The 21,912-nt window shown below is 38.1% G+C and overlaps 3 protein-coding genes and 1 long non-coding RNA gene across 5 annotated transcripts; 1 reads left to right on the top strand and 3 right to left on the bottom strand.

The window, feature by feature from the left end:
• Positions 1 to 895: 895 nt before the first annotated feature.
• On the top strand, positions 896 to 2,241 carry LOC139823008 (putative nuclease HARBI1). The gene is made up of 4 exons (XM_071795269.1): positions 896 to 1,062; positions 1,223 to 1,370; positions 1,469 to 1,616; positions 1,786 to 2,241. Exons 1-4 carry the CDS (start codon positions 1,004 to 1,006, stop codon positions 2,199 to 2,201), a joined length of 771 nt encoding a protein of 256 aa, XP_071651370.1. The 5' UTR covers positions 896 to 1,003; the 3' UTR covers positions 2,202 to 2,241.
• Positions 2,242 to 2,299: 58 nt separating this feature from the next.
• On the bottom strand, positions 2,300 to 5,688 carry LOC139823007 (uncharacterized). The gene is made up of 3 exons (XM_071795268.1): positions 3,941 to 5,688; positions 3,667 to 3,867; positions 2,300 to 3,574 (listed from the first exon to the last, which is right to left on the bottom strand). The coding sequence occupies exons 1-3, from the start codon at positions 4,184 to 4,186 to the stop codon at positions 3,128 to 3,130; spliced, it is 894 nt and encodes a 297-aa protein (XP_071651369.1). The 5' UTR covers positions 4,187 to 5,688; the 3' UTR covers positions 2,300 to 3,127.
• A 435-nt stretch (positions 5,689 to 6,123) lies between these two features.
• LOC139823189 (uncharacterized) lies at positions 6,124 to 8,490 on the bottom strand. Of its 2 annotated transcripts, XR_011734723.1 has the most exons (4): positions 8,332 to 8,490; positions 8,046 to 8,196; positions 7,594 to 7,644; positions 6,127 to 7,149 (listed from the first exon to the last, which is right to left on the bottom strand). It is a non-coding gene; the product is annotated as an uncharacterized lncRNA (long non-coding RNA). The 2 variants fall into 2 exon arrangements; XR_011734722.1 differs by having other exon boundaries at positions 6,124 to 7,149; positions 7,594 to 8,196.
• Positions 8,491 to 10,777: 2,287 nt separating this feature from the next.
• On the bottom strand, positions 10,778 to 11,398 carry LOC139823259 (stromelysin-1-like). Its single transcript, XM_071795637.1, has one exon. It carries the CDS (start codon positions 11,396 to 11,398, stop codon positions 10,778 to 10,780), a length of 621 nt encoding a protein of 206 aa, XP_071651738.1.
• Positions 11,399 to 21,912: the final 10,514 nt, after the last annotated feature.

The raw sequence follows: 21,912 nt of genomic DNA on the forward strand, positions 1-21,912 counted from the left end.
TGAATTTTAACAATAATAACCGCTTTAATTGTCCAAATTTAGCTAATCCGCGAAACATTGGTATAGTTTGCCGATACTGCAAGATTTCTGGTCACAATCTCGAGCAATGTCGGAAGAGACAGTATAATAATAATCTGCGGAATCAAGGAAATCAATATTTCAATAGAGAAAATAGAGCTTCTGAAAACGTACGACGCGACAGAGCCCAAGAGAATCCGGGAAACCGAGATCGGGCTCAGCGAGCAGGCGCAGCGCTGAACGAACGACCACGAGTGCGCCTGGGCTGCTATTCTCGAACTCGCTCGCAGCAGAAGCGTATGCGCATGTGCCCATTTTCGAGTACTCGAATTGAAAAGTATATTCTCGAGAAGAATATGCGTATACTAAACGGAGCGAATACTTAAGTTTTTACTCGCAATGCAACGAGTGGGTAAAGGTATTCGCTTCCTACATTGCGAATACGTTTCTTGTAGAAAGTTGGTGGTATAATCTTAACCTTACACGTGAAAAACAATATTTATGTCGTTATCTCAATAATGAACTTTATTAATCAAGCGTTTATTTTAAATGAACTGGAGGCTGCCGAATTTGCAGCAGATAGAAATCCTCGTATAATATACGAAGAACGTGACCCTTTCCAATTAAGCGAAAAGAAATTTGTAAAAATATATCGGCTGTCAAAAAGATTAGCTACTGAATTTATAGAAGACGTGCAGCCTTTTATTATACAAGGAACAAGGGTATCTGCTTTGAGCACAAATAGAAAAGTAAGAAACATATGCCTTGAAATTTACAACATAACTATATTTACCAATTAATTAATTTCTTATTTCTTTGATTGTACGTTATGTTTTGTGTTGCAAAGGTACTTACTGCATTACGTTATTTTGCGAGTGGCAGTTACCAATTAGATATTGGCCAAAATTTAAATAGTGCTGTAAGCCAGTCTTCGGTGTCACGAAGTATACACGAAGTTATTAATGCCGCAAACCGTCCAGAAGTTATGGACAAATGGATTAAATTTCCTCGTACTGTGGCAGAACTACATCATTTGCGTAACGAGTATGTTTTATATAATAGTTATTAGTAAATTTGTATGTCATTATTATATATTTATATTATATCTGCAATATTATTATTAAATATTAAATATGTTATATTTATTAATATATAAAATGAAATGAAGTGGCATAAATCAAATTGTCTCAATATTTTTGTACAGATTTTACCACAGTCACAGATTCCCAGGGGTCTACGGATGTATCGATTGCACACACGTTGCAATATACCCGCCAAAGATTAATGACCCGCTTTACCCAGAACATGCATACGTTAATCGTAAAGGATATCATTCGATCAATGTACAATTGGTAAACTAACTGTACATACATGCTAAAATTGTTGTCTAGTAACTTTTGATTTTTATGTATTCTTTCAATGAATAAATAATTAATATTTTGTTTTTCAGATATGCGATCACAGATTGAAAATCCTGAACATCAATGCACGATTTCCTGGCAGCACGCATGATGTGTATATTTGGAATAACTGTAATGCTAGGCAAGCAGCGGAACAGATCTATAGAAGATTTGGGAGAAATACTTTCTGTTTACTAGGTACTCTCATATTTCATGTGGTCTATTGTGAACAGTATTCATATGCATGAATTGCAGAATTATTAGTACTATGATTTTTCCATTTATTTATGTAGGAAACCAAAAAATGAAAAATATAAGTCACTTATATTTGGTTCAAAATTATAATAATTATTGATTTTATTTGCAGGTGATTCCGGATACCCTTTGCGCTCATGGTTATTAACGCCTATTGCTAACGCACAGCCAATGAGTGCAGAGGCTCGGTATAATGAACGACAAATGGGCTGTCGTTCTTTAATCGAACAGTGCAACGGCGTTTTGAAAATGAGGTTCCGCTGTTGTTTAAAACATCGAGTTTTACACTATGCTCCTGATGTAGCGTCTAAAATTATTAATACCTGTGCCATTTTGCACAACATTTGTATTACAAATAACATGCCCGATCCTCAGCCATTAGAAGGAGACGACGAACTAGATTTTGGCATGTACGAAGAAGATGCTAATGAAGTAGTTGAGGAAATTAGGAATGCTCGTAGAGTGAATGAAGAGTTAGCAGCAGGACGACTACTGCAAACGCGAATTATTAGAAATTATTTTAATTAAAACAATGCAGTAGTAGGCTTAAAAATAACTGCAGTTAAGTTTACTGTAAGAAATAATTTTATTTACAAAGCTTATGTTCTAAGATGTACATTTCATTACACAAGTGCTATTTATCAATTTTTGCTTATAAATGTGTAATATTTTTTATGTAGACATGTAGAGAAACAAAATGTAATATATTTACTAAAAGAAAACTAAGTGAACTTAGATATTAAGAAAGTTTTATCTTAATTCCCAGGTAGCAAACACACGTTATTTCACGTCAGAATGATGTCACTGTGACGTCAAATGACGTTATTTTGATGTCAAATAACGTGCGTTTGTCACCTGGTTAAGTACCTTTTTAAAATAAAAATGTATTTTGAGAATTACAAAAAACTCTTCTCCTGAGTATACAAGTATGATCTGGTATGTATTGTTTATCACATTGTATTATCACATCTCAGTCTTACATACGAGTATCAAAACATGGCAACTTTTTTCGGGTGCTTTCCGGCAACCGTTTCCTTACAAACAATGTGATACTTTATTATTGCAAGAGACCACACTAAATTCTTACTCTTTAACGACAATTAATTGCACACATACAAAGGCTGTACGTATTGTTACTTAAACACTTTAGTTTTATGCAATAGTATCACAACTAAACCTATTTTTGGTACTTTTCTAATAATATCCTTTGGTAATAAACTATGTTATTTAATTGTACACTGCAATCGAGGACGCACAATGTATACTCTTTAACAGTGGTTATTTGGACACACATAAAACAACTGTAATCGCAGTTAATAACCACAACATAAACGTTTATGAAAATATTCTAACAAATTAAATTAAAAGTAGTACTAGCTGCAATAACTTATTATAAGAAGAGTTTTCCTTGTATAACATACATATGCCAAGCTAACAAAGAAGTCAATGTTAATTTAAGACATTTGGCATCTTTCTGCGGCCGAGGCAATGCGTTCCTTAGCCTCTGCACATCTAGCTATATATTCGAGTTTTTGTTTATAATACTCTTGTTTTAGTTTATAATCTTTATTAGCAATATCAACTAGGTTATCAGAAGCTTCTTTAGTCTGTTCTAATTTCCGAATTGCAAAAGGCTTTTTACCTTGTGTTTTAGTACATTTAGCCGTACTGTGGCCCCTGGTACCATTTACAACAGCATCACTTTCAATATTATTGTCTTTCTTTTTTCCCATCGCATCGAATGTGTTCTCTTTATTATCGTTTATGTCTGCTAACATTGATTTTTTCACGGTGTCATAGTTCTCTTCAAGGAATTCTATGTCGTTGTCAAATGCCATTGTTTTTAGGGTTGTACTGTCCGTATCAAAATATTCCACTTCCTTGATAATTACATCATCATCCTATACATATGTTCCACAATATTTATTCATACACACATATCTACATATAGTTATGGTTTTACACTTCATATATATTACAGTGTACATAATACCTCTTCGTTAAGCTGCATTTCAGTAGTTGACTCTCGTGAAGTGGAATGTCCATCCGTTAGATTTTTGGGGATCAATGACATGACTTTTTCTTCGTCCGGTGTAAGAACTGTTGTACATAGTTCTCCACCTCCTGTTTGACGTCTATGAACGTTAATTTCTCCTTGCTTTGATTTGCTTCGGGACCGAAAATCTTGCCAACACTATATAAACAAATTGTTCCTAATCAAAAGTATTATTTACATTACGTACTGTAATAATAATAATTTTAATTACCTTGCGCCATGCCTTCCAATTTTTTTCGGCACCGTTACAAGCATTTAAAATTTCAGCAATTTCTTGCCACAACTTTGCAGCATGATCGACCGTGAAAGTTTTCGAAAACTTGCCACTTACGAGATTCGGGTGATTCGTCATGTACTCTGTCAGCAAATTACGCTGTTCCTCGCTAATGTTGCCCGATCTCTTCTTCTTCTCACTCTTTATCATTTTATTATTGCTCGAAACCGTGGAATAATTCATAACTGCGATGACAATAACAAAGCTGTAGAAAGCTCGATATATGTAGGTTAAGTAGTAGTTCCTGCGCTGTTGCCAAACCTAATTCGTGTTCGCAAGGAAGCGCATACGTTTGGTCCTTCCCACGTTCCGAGCGCTCGCATCGCCTATTCGAGAATTGCAACTAACGAGCGTGCTCGTATCTCATCCACTCGAAATGCTCGTATGCGCAAACTTGCGAGTGAGTTTGAGAATCGAGCCCCTGGTCAACCCGGAGGAACCCCGAGAGGAAACGCAAGTGTAAAAGTCTGTAATAAAATCGGGAAGCCACCTTCTGTCGTTCTGCCAAGTAAAAACTTTCTCGACGAACGCGCTAGCTTTATGATAGATACGGGATCCGATATAAATTTGATAAAGGAAAATTCGCTCCATGAGAATGTGCCCATTGATAAGAAAATAGTTTTCGAGCTTAGTGGAATAACTAAAGGACAAACACGCACGATAGGCGTAGCTAAATTACGCATTCTCGATGCTGATGCATGGTTTCATGTAGTTCCTAATGATTTTCCAATTAAGCCAGATGGAATACTAGGCACGGAGGCGTCTTGACAGGCGAGGCACGAGACACGATACCCGAAATGCGTGGCATCGTGGCATAGCCGGCGCGTGCCGCCGCGACCATATCCCCTCCAGCTGGATAGTTCGGACACGAACCACCAAAGACAGACAATATCGAAAAGTGGATGTATACATAGCACGGACATGAACCAAATTCATCGACAGTATCGAAAAGTGGATGTGACTCGTATTTCCAATTCCTGAAAGTGAATGTGTGGCGCTACTGTATGGCCTAGCAAAAGCGTCTTAAGAAAATCGTCGTTATTTCGTCTCTCATTCTTCTCTCTGGCGATACCGACTGTAAAAATATATCCATTCAAAGAGCTAAATAACGAAGAAATGGACGCAAACGACGCAGAAGAAGACTCAAAGAACAATAAAACACGAGTTAACCAGATAATACAGCTACTACGTCTCGATCATTTAAATGCGGAAGAAAAAACTAGTGTCACTAGGCTAGTAACAAATTATGCGGAACGATTTCATTTGCCAGGAGAATCGCTAGTGTCACGTCTGATGGTGTCACGTTTGACAGTACATTCACTGCTATATTCCAACCGCATAAATTTTTCCATTTCCATCTTCATTGCACCTGAAAACAATATTATAATATAACAATCACTCTAACTTAACCGTCACAACAATTATTCAGCTGATACGAGCACGCGTTTTTAAAATAGTAGACACGAGCCTAGAGAACATGGCCGCCTTAAGGCTTTCTTTCAAACTTAAGCCCCGTTTATCATGAATCACACTATAAACTTTTGGACAAGCACTTATCAGAATTTCCTAGAATCAATAAAGTTATTTACAAATTGCTATTCAATGCTAATACAGGCTTTATGAGACCCTTTATGCAATATAAATTCAGTTTAACACACGAATAAATGCACGTTCCATAAGAATGAACTAAGAAAATTAGAATAGAATATAAATAAATTAATTAGAAGCAAAGCAATCACAGGAGCATAATCCTTTATGCCTAAAGAACATTACCATGCTAAAATAATAATTATCTCATTAGCATTTTTCAAACATGATTGTTATAAACAATTAAATTATACTATTAACAGACCTAGCTAATGTGACTACCGAAACTATCACAAAGGGTCAAACAACTTTTGGTTATAAATCATTATTGTATCTCTCAAAATAAACTAATTAACAATAAAATTTACCATAAAATTATTATTAAAAATAATCAATAAATCACTGTAGATACTCAGCAGGCCATGTTAAGTAGTCTCACAAAAACCCTCACATCATATCTCTTCTTAATTCCGAGATATAATTAAAAATTACGGAAATCCATAGAACACAAAAATTTTAAACAACCTAAAATAAAGCCCTTAATTGTCTGAACACAACAAAAGAAACCCTATATCTTTATCTCTTACCGTTCTCGAGTTATAAATTATTAAAGTTTCACGTCCGCCATTTTGAATTTCTTACCTTTTAAACTTACAAAGACCAAATTACTTTTACATTAATATTTTAGTCTTTTATACATTTTAAGATCAATAAATTTCATTTCTGAACGAAAATTTTGACATTTAATTATTATGATAAAAATGGAATCCGTCATGTTCCTAAACACCAGTAGCGTTAACGCCGATTTTCTATTTAAATTAATTAAACTAATAAACGAGATTGAAAATTTGACATTCGCTTCATGAAAGACGAGGATTGTTTAATACCAGTTCACAGAGAGTAAGACAAAGATAGCCATATAGACTCTTAATAAATTAAAATAAAAATAGAAAACGAATAGTTTGAGATAAAAACAATATATACGTGTATAAGGAATAATCGTCAAAAAGGAATAATCGTCAAAATCGTTCGATAGAAAAACATTTACTACATAATCGTTTATTTTTGCAACTTACTTTTATAAACAATTATAAACAAATTATTGACCATGTCAATAAATATTTTTAACTTATACCTCGGATCACGTATAACAACTTTTATATAAGTCTAAACCATGTCACTTTTCTAATAAAAGCGCTATAAAATTCCAAACAAAAAGACACCCGTTATAAGGGAGATGTCCCTTAATAATGCGGTCGACATATATATACCTCTATGCAAAACGCATCGTTCGGGACAGAGCGACTAAACTTTAATACTTTCCAAAATAATGATAACTAAGAAATACCCCTTTCATACACCTGATTAGCCTAAAACCCCCTCTTGAAAATAGTATATAAAACATAATTGTTAACAATCTGCTACACCTAATTAATTAACAAAATATATACCTCCATCTGCATTATGACGTATAATTGGCAATTATATGTCATGAACATAAAAACTCGTTCTGGTAAACACAAATTTCAACCGCTTATATAAACTCTGCATCAGTACACCTACGAAAAATGATAATAACTTTTATTTCTGCACTTGTTTATTTTCAAAATATTTATAACAATAAGTGTGCTCATAAACAAGATGATATTAGAAATTCAAAACAATGTCAATATGCGAATTAAAAAGTACCGATTTATTTAATTAATAATTCGTTATTAACAAATACATATATTAACAATAAAATTTTCCAATGCTAGATTATACTTTAGCAAAAATCCTGCAATATGTTTCCTATACACTCCAATCAAATTTCCAACCATTCGCAAGATATAAAAATAATAGAAATCTTATTATATGAACAATTTAATTTTATTGTACTAATGAGAAAGCTAACCATTTCTACCTGCACGATACCTTATTCACATGATATTAGAATTATCATTACCACTGCTAACATCACTTTTATCAATATTATTATTAACAAAAAATATATATATACTTACTAAAATTAATATAAATATCGAGCGTCAAGCGCCGAAGCGTCACTCACGAACCTGAAAAGATAGAATTTTATATGCGTAGCATAAGGAACGCGAATCCGAGCGAGATGCGAACATCGTATGATCTGTAGGAGAGAGAGAAAAAGACAGACATACCGTAGTAACCGCTAGACAAAGAAAGCAATGCTTTCATACTTTAGACATGCTAATAATTATTTTAATTGTATTATTAAATTATTCTACCACATGTAAAGTATGTCTAAAGAAAGTTAAACAATATTTAACATATTTCGAAGTCGAATTATTGAACATTTCTTATATTCTTCTACGACAAAAGTCATGTTGAGATTTTATGATAAAAGAAGGTATCGCTCTCGTTACAAATCGCTGTTAGAATAGAAATAGAAATAGAACAAGGTCACTAAGTGACTCATGCGAGTAAAATCTAGTCATACGTAAAATAAGCTGGCAAGCGAGCCGCACAAGTAGAAGTAGACTCATATCCACTAGACAACGCCCTATGACTCATTGTAACCAGGTGTGGTCACCTCCCACTATCGTTTCCAGAATTGTATAACAGCACCTCTCGCCCACTCGACAGAGAGTCTGGAACGAGCCAGGAAACCCTACATATCTTATACTTGTTTTATTCTCCATATAAGCTACTTGTATCTTGGAGTTATACAATAAATATTATACTCTTTTTATATCAAAAAAAGATAAAAATTATTAAATACCTACCTTCAACGGACTCGAGGAGCCATGTATCCACATCGCCAAACACTAGCTAATTATCCTGGGGTTTCACCCCCTTAACCAGCAGAAAAAAAACCCATAAAATTGATTTCGACGGAGACGTTCTGCCGGATCAAGCCACCTCGCATCACCCAGGACGTCACACTTGCGATGTATCTAAAGACCTGAAAGCAGTGGCAGCTCAAGATTGGTTCTTGCTTCCATTTTACATGCCCTCAAAATATTTATGATTTACCATCTGTCCTTATATCGTTCTTTAAAATTTTATATGACTTTTATTAATGGAATAACAAGATTCTATCTTATATAAAAGTTGTTGTGTACGATTAGGGGTATGAATTAAAAATATTTATTGATGTGGTTAATAATTTATTTGTAATTATTTATAACAATTATTCTTGAAATATGGTATAAGGTAATTGTTATTTTAGCGCGATAATGTTCTTTAGGCACCAAGGTTATATTCTTATGAACAATTTGCTTTTAATTAATTAATTTATATTTTATTTTAATTTTCTTAGTTCATTCTTATGGAACATACATTTATTTTCGTTAAATCTGCGTGTCAAACTGAATTTATATTGCATAAAGGATCTCATAAAGCCTGTAATATTTATTTACAATCAATTTTAGTGATTCTGGGGAATTTTAACAAGCGATTGTCCAAAAGTTTATAGTATGATTTATGAAAATGAGGCTTAAGCTTGAGAGGGTGCCTTTAGGCAGCCATGTTCTCTAAGCTCGTGTCTGCTACTTTAAGAACGCGTGCTCGTATCAGCTGACTGATTGTTGTGGCAGTTATTTTAAAAAGTGATTGTTATATTATAATATTGTTTTCAAGTGCTGTGCAATGAAGATAGAAATCGAAAAATTTATGCGGCTGGAATATAGCGGTGATTATATCGTCAGACGTGACAAAGGGTACGGATAGGGCAGGGAGAGGTATGGATAGAGGGGAAGTGGTGGGTGTGGGATAAGGTAAAAGATGTGCTTAGGAATAGTAAAGGGAGGTGTTGGAAAGCAGGGCAAGGAAAAGGGAAAGAAAGCAAAAGAAAGGAAGTGCAAAAGTAAGTTGAGTAGAAAAAAAAGAGGGAACGGGTGGATGAAAAAAGAGTAGAGAATGAGAAGGATAAGAGGGAGGAATTAGAGAGAAGATTTGGAGAGAAGAAAGGAGAAGAGAAAGAGGGAGAGAGAGAGAGAGAGAGGAAAAAAGGAGAATATATAAGGAGGCTTTTTGGAATGTAGCGAGATTAACAAATAAAGATAAAGAGTTTTGGAAGGGGCTGGAGGAATGGGATGTAATGGTGCTATGTGAGAAGTGGGTGGATGATAAGGAATGAGAAAAGATAAAGGAAAGGCTGCCGAGAGGTTACGTGTGGAAAGTGCAGAAAGCAGAGAGGAAGAATAGGGCGGTAGGAGGAATGATAGTAAGGGTGAGGGTAGGGGTGAAAATGGAAAAAGAAAGGACAAAAAAGATAAAGAAATGATGCTATCGATAAAGGTGAGGTTAGGGAAGAAGTGGTGGAACATAGTAGGAGTATATATAAATGAGATATGGACAGGAAATTAGAAGACCTAAAGTAATAGGTGGTAGAAATAGAGACGGGAATGAGGGTGCTGATAGGGGGGGATTTTAACGCAAAGACGGGGAAGGAGGGGGGATTCGTAGAAGAAAGAGAAGAAGAGAAAAGAGAAGGGGAATAAAGAATGAAAGATGGCAAGGTAAACGGAGAGGGAAGAAAGTTATGTAGGTTTTTGGAGGAGCATGGGTGGGCGATTTATAACGGGGGAATTAATCTATCTCGCCCACCGCGTTACCGTTGAACACCACGAAGGAACGTCCTCTGTGGGTGTTCACCGCTCCGTTGATCAACGTGTTTTCGGGAAATCCGAGTTCTTGCAAGGTCTTCGGCCAACCTGGCCGCAGACTAAATTCCGGATATTGAACCAAGTATACCAAATTATCTACGAACACCACGAAATCGCCGGACGGGGATTGATAGGCGGCGGTCACGCGCGTGTAATTGTCGTGAAGAAAGCTCATGTGATTCGAAAGGGCTAAAGGTCCGTTGTACGTCCTACCGTCCACATCGATCGACCAAACGTAACGCTTGTACGAGATGTACATTCGATTTTCCAAAATCAATATCCCGTTCACGCGATCGAGGCTGCACAGGTCCGGCGATGGCGGCGGCGGCGGCGCCGGCGTCCGACGCGGGGGCTTGTTCGTACTTTTTTCACTGTACAAACGTTGAATATCGGCGATGTCGTTTTGGTCGAGCTTCACCGGATACTGCTGGTCCGGCTGTATCGCAAACATCACCGATGTTTTGCGCCTGTTGTGCACCAATCCGAGAAAGTGGCCGATCTCGTGCGTCAGCGTGTAATGCAGGGAGAACCTATCCGCGGGATGTTTATTGACGTAAATGTGTCACGGCTCGTCCCCGTCAACGTGCACCTCGGAGACGAACCCCGCTTGGTCCGTCGAGAGAGACGCGTGGGCGAGCACGTTGCCGGGGCCGTCGAATTTGTCCGAGCAAATTGCTCCGTTTACCTTGGTATTCGTGTTATAGTGACGTAAGCGTCGCCAAGATATTATAATGTCGGCATTCGGCGTTTCGGAGCGTTCAAACGTCAATGCCGAATGCTGCGACCACAGGTCGAACGCGGCCCGCGCCGTGTTCAGCTCGGTGTCGTCGGCTAAATGAAAATGCCACGTCAGGTGCGTCTTCGGCCATTTGGACAGGCTCGCTTTCGTTCCGTGCTTCAGGATATCTCGGAAACCGCATCGCGGTTTACTCATCAATTGCAGCGTTTCGTTGTTGGGCGTTCCGTCGCCGGGTAAATCGTAGTAATTCTGAAAATCCTCGAAGGCTTTGCGAAAAACGTCGTTTTGTCTCTGAGCCGGAACCGCGTCTACGTCTTTGGACAGATATCCGTATTTCTGCAGGTAGTCGAACGTGAGCGCGTAATTTTCGTCCGTAATTGTGAGATTGATGCACCTCGCGGCGATAAAACACGCGGTTAACGCGATTACGCGCGCGAGCCGCATCGTCGAGAGCGAGAGAGACGGCGAAACTGCGATGACGGCGCGTTGCGGTTTGAGCGCGATCTCGACGAGCGCTCCGGATGCGAACGTTTACGCGAAGACGCTCGTTAGCGATAACGCGGATAGGTGGCGGCGGGGGTCTCGGGCGTGAAAAAAATGCGTCGAAGATTCCGGCGGATGAGTCGGCCCGATAAAAATGCATTATTTTTCCTCGATGTATTTTTTCTTCGACGCAAAAACGCTGTTCTTGTTACATTTTTTTTACCGCGATATCTTCCCTTTGTCGCGCTTTCTCGGCGCGGATAGGTGCGGCGGCGGGGTCTCGGGTGGGAAAAAAAATGCGTCGAAGATTCAGGCGGATGAGTCGGTGTGATAAAATACATTGTTTCCTGGATGTAAAAACTATTATTATTATATTTGTACCACAATATCCTCCTTTTGTTGCATTTTTTTCGATATAAAGAAGTCGTGGCTAGAGCGGGGGGTCTCGGGTGAAAAAAATTGCGTCGACGATTCCGGTGGATGAGTCGGTTTGATAAAAATGCATTATTTTCCTCAATGCATTTTTTCCTCGACGCAAAAAATGCTATTCTTATCTTAGTATATTTTTTTACCGCAACATCCTCCCCTTTGTTGCACTTTCTCGGTATATAAAGAGCTCGCGGCTAGACTTGGGTGTAGTTTACCCGTATTTTTTACGCGAACTATTGTATACTACTGAGACATATAATGGATAAAGTGAACGAACTTTGCGCGATATGTGACGAAATGCAAACTCACGTAACTCACGTAGCTACGGCTACGGACGAGTTCCACCAAGCAATCCTGCAGTTGCAGGATCGCCTCTTTAACATTGTGCAAAGAGCGCCGCCTTGTCTCCATTTGACAGTTTGCGTCGACGAGTGTGACGTCCTGGGTGATGCGAGGTGGCTCGATCCGGCAGAACGTCTCCGTTGATGGGTTCTTTTTCTTGCAGTTAAGGAGGTAAAACCCCAGGATAATTAACTGTTGGTCGGCGATGTGGATTATGGCTCCTTGGATCCGTTGAAGGTAGGTATTCAATAATCTTTATCTCTTTATCTTTCTTTTGATGTAAAAGAGTATGATATTTATTGTAGAACTTTTACGATACAAGTGGTTTATGTGGGAGGATGGAACAAGTATAAGATATGTGACCTTTCCTGGCTCGTTCCACACTCTCCGTCGAGAGGGTAAAAGATTCTGCTTTTATACAATTTTGGAAACGGTAGTGGGAGGTGACCGCACCTCGTTACAATGAGTCATAAGGCGTTGTCTAGCGGATGTGATCTACTTCTAGGGGTGTGGCTCGCTTGCCAGCAATGAGTCATAGGGTGGTGTCTTGAAATTCATTACCTTATATGGTCATGCGTTGTGCTCTGCTTCGACATGTCCATATATGGTCTATGCGAAGACTAGATTCACTCGAATGAGTCATACAGGTGACTCATCTAAATTCTATTTTATTCTCTAGTCTAACAACGGTTTGTATTGAGAGCGATACCTACTTTCATTATCAAATTTTAATATGACTTTTATCATAAAGAAAAATAAGAAATCTTTAATATTTTAATTTTAAAATGTGCAAATATATGTTGAATATTATTTAATTTCTTCAGACATACTTTACATAGGGTAGAATAATTCAATAATACAATTAAGTTATTATTAGCATGTCTAAAGTGTAAAAGATATTGCTCTCTTCGTCTAATAGTTAATATAGTATATCTGACTCTCTCTTTTTCTCTTTCAGATCGTACAATATTCGCATCTCGCTCGGATTCGTGTTCCTTATGCTACGCATAATACAATTTTATCTTTCTCAGGTTCGTGAGTAACGCTTCGGCGCTTGACATTCGATATTTATATTAATTTTGGTAAGTATATATATTTGTTAATAGTGATATTAATAAAAGTGATGTTAGCGGTGTTAATAATGATTCTAATATCAGGTTAATAATATATCGTGCAGATAGAAATGGTCAGCATTCTCATTAGTACAGGAAATCAATGAAATTAAATTGTTCATATATATATATATATATATAATAAGATTTTTATTATTCTTATATCTCATGAATGGTTGGGAATTTGATAGGAGTGTATAAGAAATATATTGTAGGACTTTCATTAAAGTATAATATAGGATTGGAAAATTTTATTGTTAATATATGTATTTGTTAATAACAAATTATTAATTAAATAAATTAGTACTTTTTTAATTTACATATTGGTATTGTTAAGCTCTCCTTAATTACACGGTTTTAATTCTACAATGAAATAATTTTTTATAAGACACTTTATTTTATTGTTATAAATATTTTGTAAATAAACAATTGCAGAAATAAAAGTTATTATCATTTTTCGTAGGTGTACTGATGCAGAGTTTACGTGCGCGGTCAAAATTCGTATTTACCCGAACGAGTTTTCATCCACATAATTGTCTCATCCACATAATTGCCAATTATATGGACAAATGCAGACGGAGGTATGTATTTTGTTAATTAATTAGGTGTAGCAAGTTGTTAAAAATTATGTTTTTGATACGGGCTTGAAGAGGAAGGTTCAAACTTAATTTACATGCAAACGGGGTATTTTTTGCAGACGTAATTTAAGAGATATTAAGGATTGAGATATTTAGGGCGTATAATTTCAATTATATGGAACAATTCCCATGCTAAACCGTTATACCGGGTGTCTTTTCCTTTGGAATTTTTTGTAGCCTCAACCAGAGGAGTGACGAGGTTTTGACTTATACAAAAGTTGTTGTGCATAACCTGGGGCACACGTTAACGGCTATTATTAGTGTGGTTAATTATTTCCTTTGGAATTTTTTGTAGCCTCAACCAGAGGAGTGACGAGGTTTTGACTTATACAAAAGTTGTTGTGCATAACCTGGGGCACACGTTAACGGCTATTATTAGTGTGGTTAATTATTTATTTATAATTGTTTATAAAAATAAGTTGCAAAATTGAACAATCTTGTTGTAAGTATTTTTTCATTAAGTCGATCGGTTTTTCGCGATGATTTTGATGACGTAGTTAGTAAAATGGTATTGATATAATTTTAATTGTTTATAACAATTGTTTTGAAAAATATTAATAAGATAATAGTTATTTCAATGTGGTGTTTTTTCATAAATATAAAAGAATGTATTTCTATAATTGTTTTATCTCCGTCTATTTGTTTTCATTTTTTATTTTAATTTATTAAGAGTCTATAGGGCTATCCCTTGTCTTACTCTCTGTGAATTGGTATTAAACTATCCTCGTCTTTCATGGAGTGAATGTTCAATTTTCAATCTCGTTTATTAGTTTAATTAATTTAAATAGAAAATCGGCGTTAACGTTACTGGTGTTTAGGAGTATGAGAGATTCCATTTTTATCATAATAATTAAGTGTCAAAATTTTTGTTCAGAAATGAAATTTTTCGGTCTTAAAATGTATAAAAGACTAAAATATTAATGTGAAAGTGATTTGGTCTTTGTAAGTCTAAAGGGTAGGAAATTCAAAATGGCGGACGTGAAACTTTAATAATTTATAACTCGAGAACGGTAAGAGATAAAAAGATGGGGTTTCTTTTGTTGTGTTCAGATAATTAAAGGCATTATTTTAGGTTGTTTAAAATTCTGTGTTTTATGGATTTCCGTAATTTTTAATTATATCTCGGAATTAAGAAGAGATATGATGTGGGAGTTTTTGTGAGGTTACTTGACATGCTCTGCTGAGTGTCTGCAGTGATTTTATTCATCATCTTTAATAATAATTTTATAATAAATTATATTGTTATTAGTTTATTTTGAGAGATACAATAATGGTTTATAACCAAAAGTTGTTTGACTTTTTGTGATAGTTCCGGTAGTCACACTAGCTAGGTCTGTTAATAATATAATTTAATTGTTTATAACAATCATGTTTGAAAAAATGCTAATGAGATAATCATTATTTTAGCGTGATAATATTCTTTAGGCACAAAAGGTTATGTTTTTATGAATAGTCTGCTTTTAATTTATTTATTTATATTTTATTTTAATTTTCTGAGTTTATTCTTATGGATTATGCATTTATTCATGTGTTAAATTAAATTTATATTGCATAAAGGATCTCATAAAGCTTGTAATATTAATTTACGATCAAGTTTAGTGATTCTGGGGAGTTTTAACAAGCAATTGTCCAAAAGTTTATAGTGTGATTCATGAAAATGGGGCTTAAGCTTGAAAAGAGGCCTTAAGGCAGTCATGTTCTCTAAGCTTGTGTCTACTACTTTAAGAATGCGTGCTCGCATCAGCTGAGTGATTGTTGTAACAGTTAGGTTAAGGTGTGATTATTTATTCTTATATTGTTTTCAGGTGCTGTGCAATTAGGATGGAAATCGAAAAATTTATGCGGCTGGAATATAGCGGTGATTATACCGTCAGACGTGACACGAGGACGCACATATGCAGGATCGATTGTAAGTGTACAAACGTTAAATTATATTTTTCTTAAATAACGCTGTTTATTTATTGATAATATTTATTAATAATATATTTTTGACGCAGAGGACTTATTGTCTCCCTGTTGCGAAAGGCGCGCAACCACATCCGGTTGTATGCCGCAAGAATTAGAAGCATTAACCGCGATGCTGCGCGCTTTGACCACGACGATTGCAATAATAAGGACGGCGATGAAAATGATGACAAGGAAGAGAGCGGCCGAGGAAATATTGACTTTGATATTATAGATGTTGACGGTGACGTCCCCCAAGTGTGGGCCTCCTTATAGTAAAAAGTTGTAACAATAAATGAGTAAAATATATAATTGAAATAAATATTGATTATAAAGTAGTATAACAATACTCAAATAAATATATACTACATAAAGTAGTAAATATAATGTAGTATATAGTATAGTAAATATAGTACAGCAAATATAATATTTTAAGCTACCGAGTATGTATAAAACAAATAATAAATATTATATATAACAAATAATAAATATGTGTGTGTGGCAATTAATAATCACATCCAACGTTCCCTCCACCGATACCGCGTTCTTACTCGACGCCCCGATCTCACTTATTAACTTTTATTGGTTTCTTACGCTTGTTACTTTTTTCTTTGATATTGAATATTGAATATAATTTTTTATTCAGCTCTTACTCAATTCTTTGCCAGTGACTATATAATCTTTTTTGTTCATAAAATGTCACGTTGTAAGCACCTACTATAGTATATTGTGCACCAAGGAGAGAAAGCAGCGTTTTTCAGACTCGTGTGATTTGCCGCTCTCGCCTTTGGCTCGGGTGGCAAACTTCACACGAGTCTACAACACAGTTCTTTACACTTCAGACTTATGATCTGAAATGCTTGCTTTTCGGAATTATGACACAAGCAAATGATATTCAAATGCGTGAATTTAGTTGTTGATTTTGTTGTGCCGTAACCGGGATAGTATATTATTGTAGTGGTTAATGTGACGCACCTGTTCGTTCAGATTATGATTTGCGACTGCCCGCCCGATCTTACAATTCGGCGGTATTTATAATGTCGGAGTCGACATTCCGTTGCTAGTCTAGGACTTTCGAAATAGCGTTAACCTCTCGCTGTCAGTGCCTTGCGCTAGCCTTTGCATCAGCGCTTTCGGTCATCCCGGAGTTGAAGTGGAAATTTTTAAGCGTACGGCGCAACTGAACAGAAATAACGCAACACCTACCTACAGCGCGACGCCTATACCACATATCATCTCGTCTTGCCAAAAATCTAATAATGGTATAATAAAAATACACATGGATGTATTTGGCATTTGACGCTCTTAAATTTGCGTTGGAAAAATTGTTATATTTGGCAAAAATAATAGGTGGGGGTGGGGTTAAATTAAAAAATGTGACAAATTTTAAAAATCTGATTACGCCATTGTAAAGAGCACAAAAAGCCATAAACATTTCGTACAAATGTTTTGTCGTTACGCCTTATATTTTCGAAGATATTCGCTAAAAACTATAAAATCCGTTATTTTCAAGGGGTTGTTTCAACCCCTAAACGTCGAGATACGCAGCTAAAAAAAAACACGTGTCTAATGTTTTTTGATGCTCAACAACATATCCAAAGGGCATCCAAATCGGTCGTTATTTTTTAGGGATTTTTTCAACCAATAAACGTCGAGATACGCAACTAAAAAAAAACACGTGTCTAATGTTTTTTGATGCTCAACAACATATCCAAAAGGCATCCAAATCGGTCGTTATTTTTTAGGGATATTTTCAACCAATAAACGTCGATACGCAGAAAAAAAAATTACGAGTCTAATATTTTTTGATGCTCAACAACATATCCAAAGCGCATCCAAATCGGGTAGGGACACTTCCGACCGTTCCCTTGTTAGTCCCGCGCTAAACGTTATCGCTCGTATCCGCTTTGCCGTCGGCGTCAGCGTTCGTTATCGTGTACCCGCCTCGCGTTTTCGTTCGCTCCCGTATCGCTCACTCGTTATGTCGTACCCGCCTCGCGCTCTCGTTTTCTCTCTCTGTTTATCCCGTTAAGAGGTATCGCGTTCCCGCGACCGACCATTATTACGCACTCGGTATTATCGCGCTCCCGCGACCGGCCATTTTCGCGCACTCGGTAGCATATAATGTACGTATATAAATACGGGGGTAGGTATGCGAAAAGAGGAACACCGTTGTTCATAGATTTTACGTCGATCTTTATTCAATAAAATATAGATAGAAAAATATATATGATATAATGGAGTAAAATAAACGAGTAAACACAATATAGATAGACAAATATATATATGAAATAAAAAAAACGAGTAATACAGTAAGATAAAACGATCAATACATTAAAAAATGAAATTATGTTAAACCAGTAATATATAATGTTTTTTTTACAAAGATTTATAAAATAATTAAATTTGCGGAGTCGATGCTGGCGAGACATTCGCGTCGCTCGATCCACCAATCGCGCAACTTCATCACGTTCTCCATGGCGCAGCACCGTTGGTGACGCCGGCAGCGAAACGCGCGATCGGCGCGAAGAAACTCCAACCGATCGACGTCGTCGTACTCCGCGTCGACGGTCACGATCGTCGCGTCGACGTCGCCGAGAATCTCCTGCAGCCATCTCTTCTTCTCTAGACCTTTTACGTAGATTCGCGCGCTGGGCGTCTCCTCTCTCTCCTACAACTCTTCCAGGTTGTCGCACACCGCGCGTCGAATGATCGTCTTCGCCTGGCGATAGTCCGTGTCACCGTCCTCCCAACGAAGGCCGTGATGGTTTGCTATCAACCAACTGGCTTTTGCTTTCTCGGAGCTCGTCAGCAGATCCCAACTCATCGGCGCGCGAAACACGTGATGCGCGAGCACGCGCGTCTCGCTTCGCAGCACGGCCACCTCCTTCGCGACGAATCTGTCGCCTGTTACGTCCACCCTCTCATATGCCCGGAAAATTTGAAACCTTTTTTAGACTGTAGGAAGACTTTAATCAGACCTTACTCATAAGAACAACGACTTACCGATAGTAGGATTACCACCGAATAAGTTACCATACTTACTAGCATGACTTACCGACAGTAGGATTACCACTGAATAAGCTACCATACTTACTAGCATGACTTACCGACAGTAGGATTACCACCAAACAAGTTACCATACTTACTAGCATGACTTACCGACAGTAGGATTACCACCGAATACCGACAGTAGGATTACCACCGAATACCGACAGTAGGATTACCACTGAATAAGTTACCCCACTCACTAGCATGACTTACCGACAGTAGAATTACCACCAAATAAGTTACCACACTAGCGATAAGTCACGACCTGCGCGATAGGCCTAACCTACCCACTAGCATATAAATATAGAAGATAAGTCACGATATACGCAATAGGCTTGGCCTATTCCAATAATGTATATGTTACGGGCAATTTGATAAATTGGGCATTATGCATAATGGCCGGGCATTATGCATAATTCCCAATTTGTTCGGCCAATATGATTAATAGAGAAGAATTAATCAAATTGCCCGGTCATTATGCATATTTCCCAATGCTAAATGGTCATTTTGATAAATCATCTCATTTGAGTTGATTTTCCCGGCAATCTTAAGCCCCTTGCACAATAGGCGATAGCGATAGCGACAGCGACAAAGTTGCGAACTAAAGTATAGCTTTGTTGGCAACCTTGTCGCTGTCGCTATCGCTTATTGTGCAAGGGGCTTTAGTTTGGAAACTTAACCTCTTAGAACAATTTCCAATCAGCTATTGATAAGCATGGTTATGTTGTAGTAAAAGTGAATGGCGAAATAGTTCACGCATACACTTTTCACGCAAACCGAGGTTCACGCACACCCCCCCCCCGTGCTTTCGGGGAAAGTGCGGTAGTCCCGAAATAGTTCACGCATACACTTTCCACGCGAACCGAGGTTCACGCACACCCCCCCCGTGCTTTCGGGGGAGGTGCGGTAGTCCCGAAATAGTTTACGCATACACTTTCCACGCGAACCGAGGTTCACGCACACCCCCCCCCCCGTGCTTTCGGGGGAGGTGCGGTAGCCCCGAAATAGTTCACGCATACACTTTTCACGCGAACCGAGGTTCACGCACACCCCCCCCGTGCTTTCGGGGGAAGTGCGGTAGTCCCGAAATAGTTCACGCATACACTTTCCACGCGAACCGAGGTTCACGCACACCCCCCCGTGCTTTCGGGGGAAGTGCGGTAGTCCCGAAATAGTTCACGCATACACTTTCCACGCGAACCGAGGTTCACGCACCCCCCCCCCCCGTGCTTTCGGGGGAGGTGCGGTAGTCCCGAAATAGTTCACGCATACACTTTCCACGCGAACCGAGGTTCACCGGCCCGAAAGCAAGGGGGTGTGTGCGTGAACCTCGGTTCGCGTGGAAAGTGTATGCGTAAACTATTTCGGGACTACCGCACCTCCCCCGAAAGCACGGGGGGGGTGTGCGTGAACCTCGGTTCGCGTGGAAAGTGTATGCGTGAACTATTTCGGGACTACCGCACTTCCCCCGAAAGCACGGGGGGGGGGGGTGTGCGTGAACCTCGGTTCGCGTGGAAAGTGTATGCGTGAACTTTTCATGCGTGGAAAGTTAATATGCGAGATGCCACATGGGTTAGATGACGCGCTTTAAACAGTTAAATATTTTTAAAGCGCGTCATCTAACCTATGTAACTGTTTAAAGCGCGTCACTAACCTACATCTCGCTTCGCGGGGCAGAGCGACACTTTTTTCTGCCAGATTCGGTCGTTTTGTGCAAAAACGCGTCGATTAAGCCTAAGTTCAACGAAATCGGTGAGAAGGCCACTATTCTGCACATTTACCAAATAATTTATTAATTTGTCTGTTATAAATTATGTTTAAACACAAAATATAAAATATTTTAGTGCATGAACTCATTGTAAGTAAGAAAGTTGAAATTACAGACAGACTGCCATTCTTTTTAGAAAGATATTTTAATATGTTAATCACATTTCCCACTTGTCTGTGGGCATTATGCATAATGACCGGTCAGTTTGATTAATTTGAACATTTTTGCTTTTATTATTCAAATGGCCCGAAAGAAGCGGGCATTATGCATAATGCCCGGCCATTATGCATAATGACCGGATTAATCAAATTGCCCGTAACATATATACAACGAATAAGTCGCAATGCCCACAAGGGTTTAGCCATAGGAATTTCCCCGCAAACGTTTCCTTCAAGTAACGCAAACCTAAACCCTCCCAGACCCTTCCTGAAAACTCAAGACATGACCATATAAGGAGAGAAATCGAAAGCGGAGCCGATGACGCAACTCAACCCTTCCACTCAGGCAACAAAAGGAAGAAAACTCAGGCCATGACCATATAAGGAGAGAAATCGAAAGCGAAGCCGATGACGCAACTCAACCCTTCCACTCGGGCAACAAAAAAAAGAAAACTCAGGCCATGACCATATAAGAAGAGAAATCGAAAGCGGAGCCGATGACGCAACTCAACCCTTCCACTCAGTCAACCCACTCGACCACCCCCGCCATCGGGAAAACAGGAATAAAAGGACGAACATCCCAAGGGACGCTCTCAGTTCCCCGGAGTCCTACCTCGATCACGGACTCTCCAGTTAAGTAACCACTGAATCCTTCTCGAGTCTCTCTGAATCCAGAACCTTCCTATTTCTACATCGAGAATCTTCCTATCTTCACGTGCGTTACCAAACCCAGAGCCTTCAGCTCTCTCACTACATATAGAATTACGTGTCACCATATATACATTCCTGATTGTAATCTCGTTACTTTTGTAATCATATGTCCTATGTAGAATTATCGTAATATACAATCATTTTTATACAATATCTTACTCTACAAATTCTTATACCTCTTCGCACATCCTCCACTGATCCCATCCACACACGAGCCCAGTGCCGTACGAGCGGCACGTTTCCGCCTGTGGGTATTCTAGTAATTGCAATAAGGCATCCGAATCACCGGTCCTCCCCTTGTGCCACATCTGCGTACGAGGCA

Source organism: Temnothorax longispinosus, chromosome 12, assembly GCF_030848805.1.
Source record: "Temnothorax longispinosus isolate EJ_2023e chromosome 12, Tlon_JGU_v1, whole genome shotgun sequence".
In the NCBI taxonomy this organism is placed as follows: domain Eukaryota; kingdom Metazoa; phylum Arthropoda; class Insecta; order Hymenoptera; family Formicidae; genus Temnothorax; species Temnothorax longispinosus.

Excerpts from the sequence above, each read along its gene's own strand:
- LOC139823259 (XM_071795637.1), bottom strand. The coding sequence starts at position 11,398 with ATGCGGCTCGCGCGCGTAATCGCGTTAACCGCGTGTTTTATCGCCGCG.
- LOC139823008 (XM_071795269.1), top strand. The coding sequence starts at position 1,004 with ATGGACAAATGGATTAAATTTCCTCGTACTGTGGCAGAACTACATCAT. Across the intron at positions 1,063-1,222 it reads CTACATCATTTGCGTAACGA|ATTTTACCACAGTCACAGAT; the intron begins GTATGTTTTATA and ends ATTTTTGTACAG. Across the intron at positions 1,617-1,785 it reads AAATACTTTCTGTTTACTAG|GTGATTCCGGATACCCTTTG; the intron begins GTACTCTCATAT and ends TTTTATTTGCAG.
- LOC139823007 (XM_071795268.1), bottom strand. The coding sequence starts at position 4,186 with ATGAATTATTCCACGGTTTCGAGCAATAATAAAATGATAAAGAGTGAG. Across the intron at positions 3,868-3,940 it reads ATTGGAAGGCATGGCGCAAG|TGTTGGCAAGATTTTCGGTC; the intron begins GTAATTAAAATT and ends TTGTTTATATAG. Across the intron at positions 3,575-3,666 it reads AAATGCAGCTTAACGAAGAG|GATGATGATGTAATTATCAA; the intron begins GTATTATGTACA and ends ACATATGTATAG.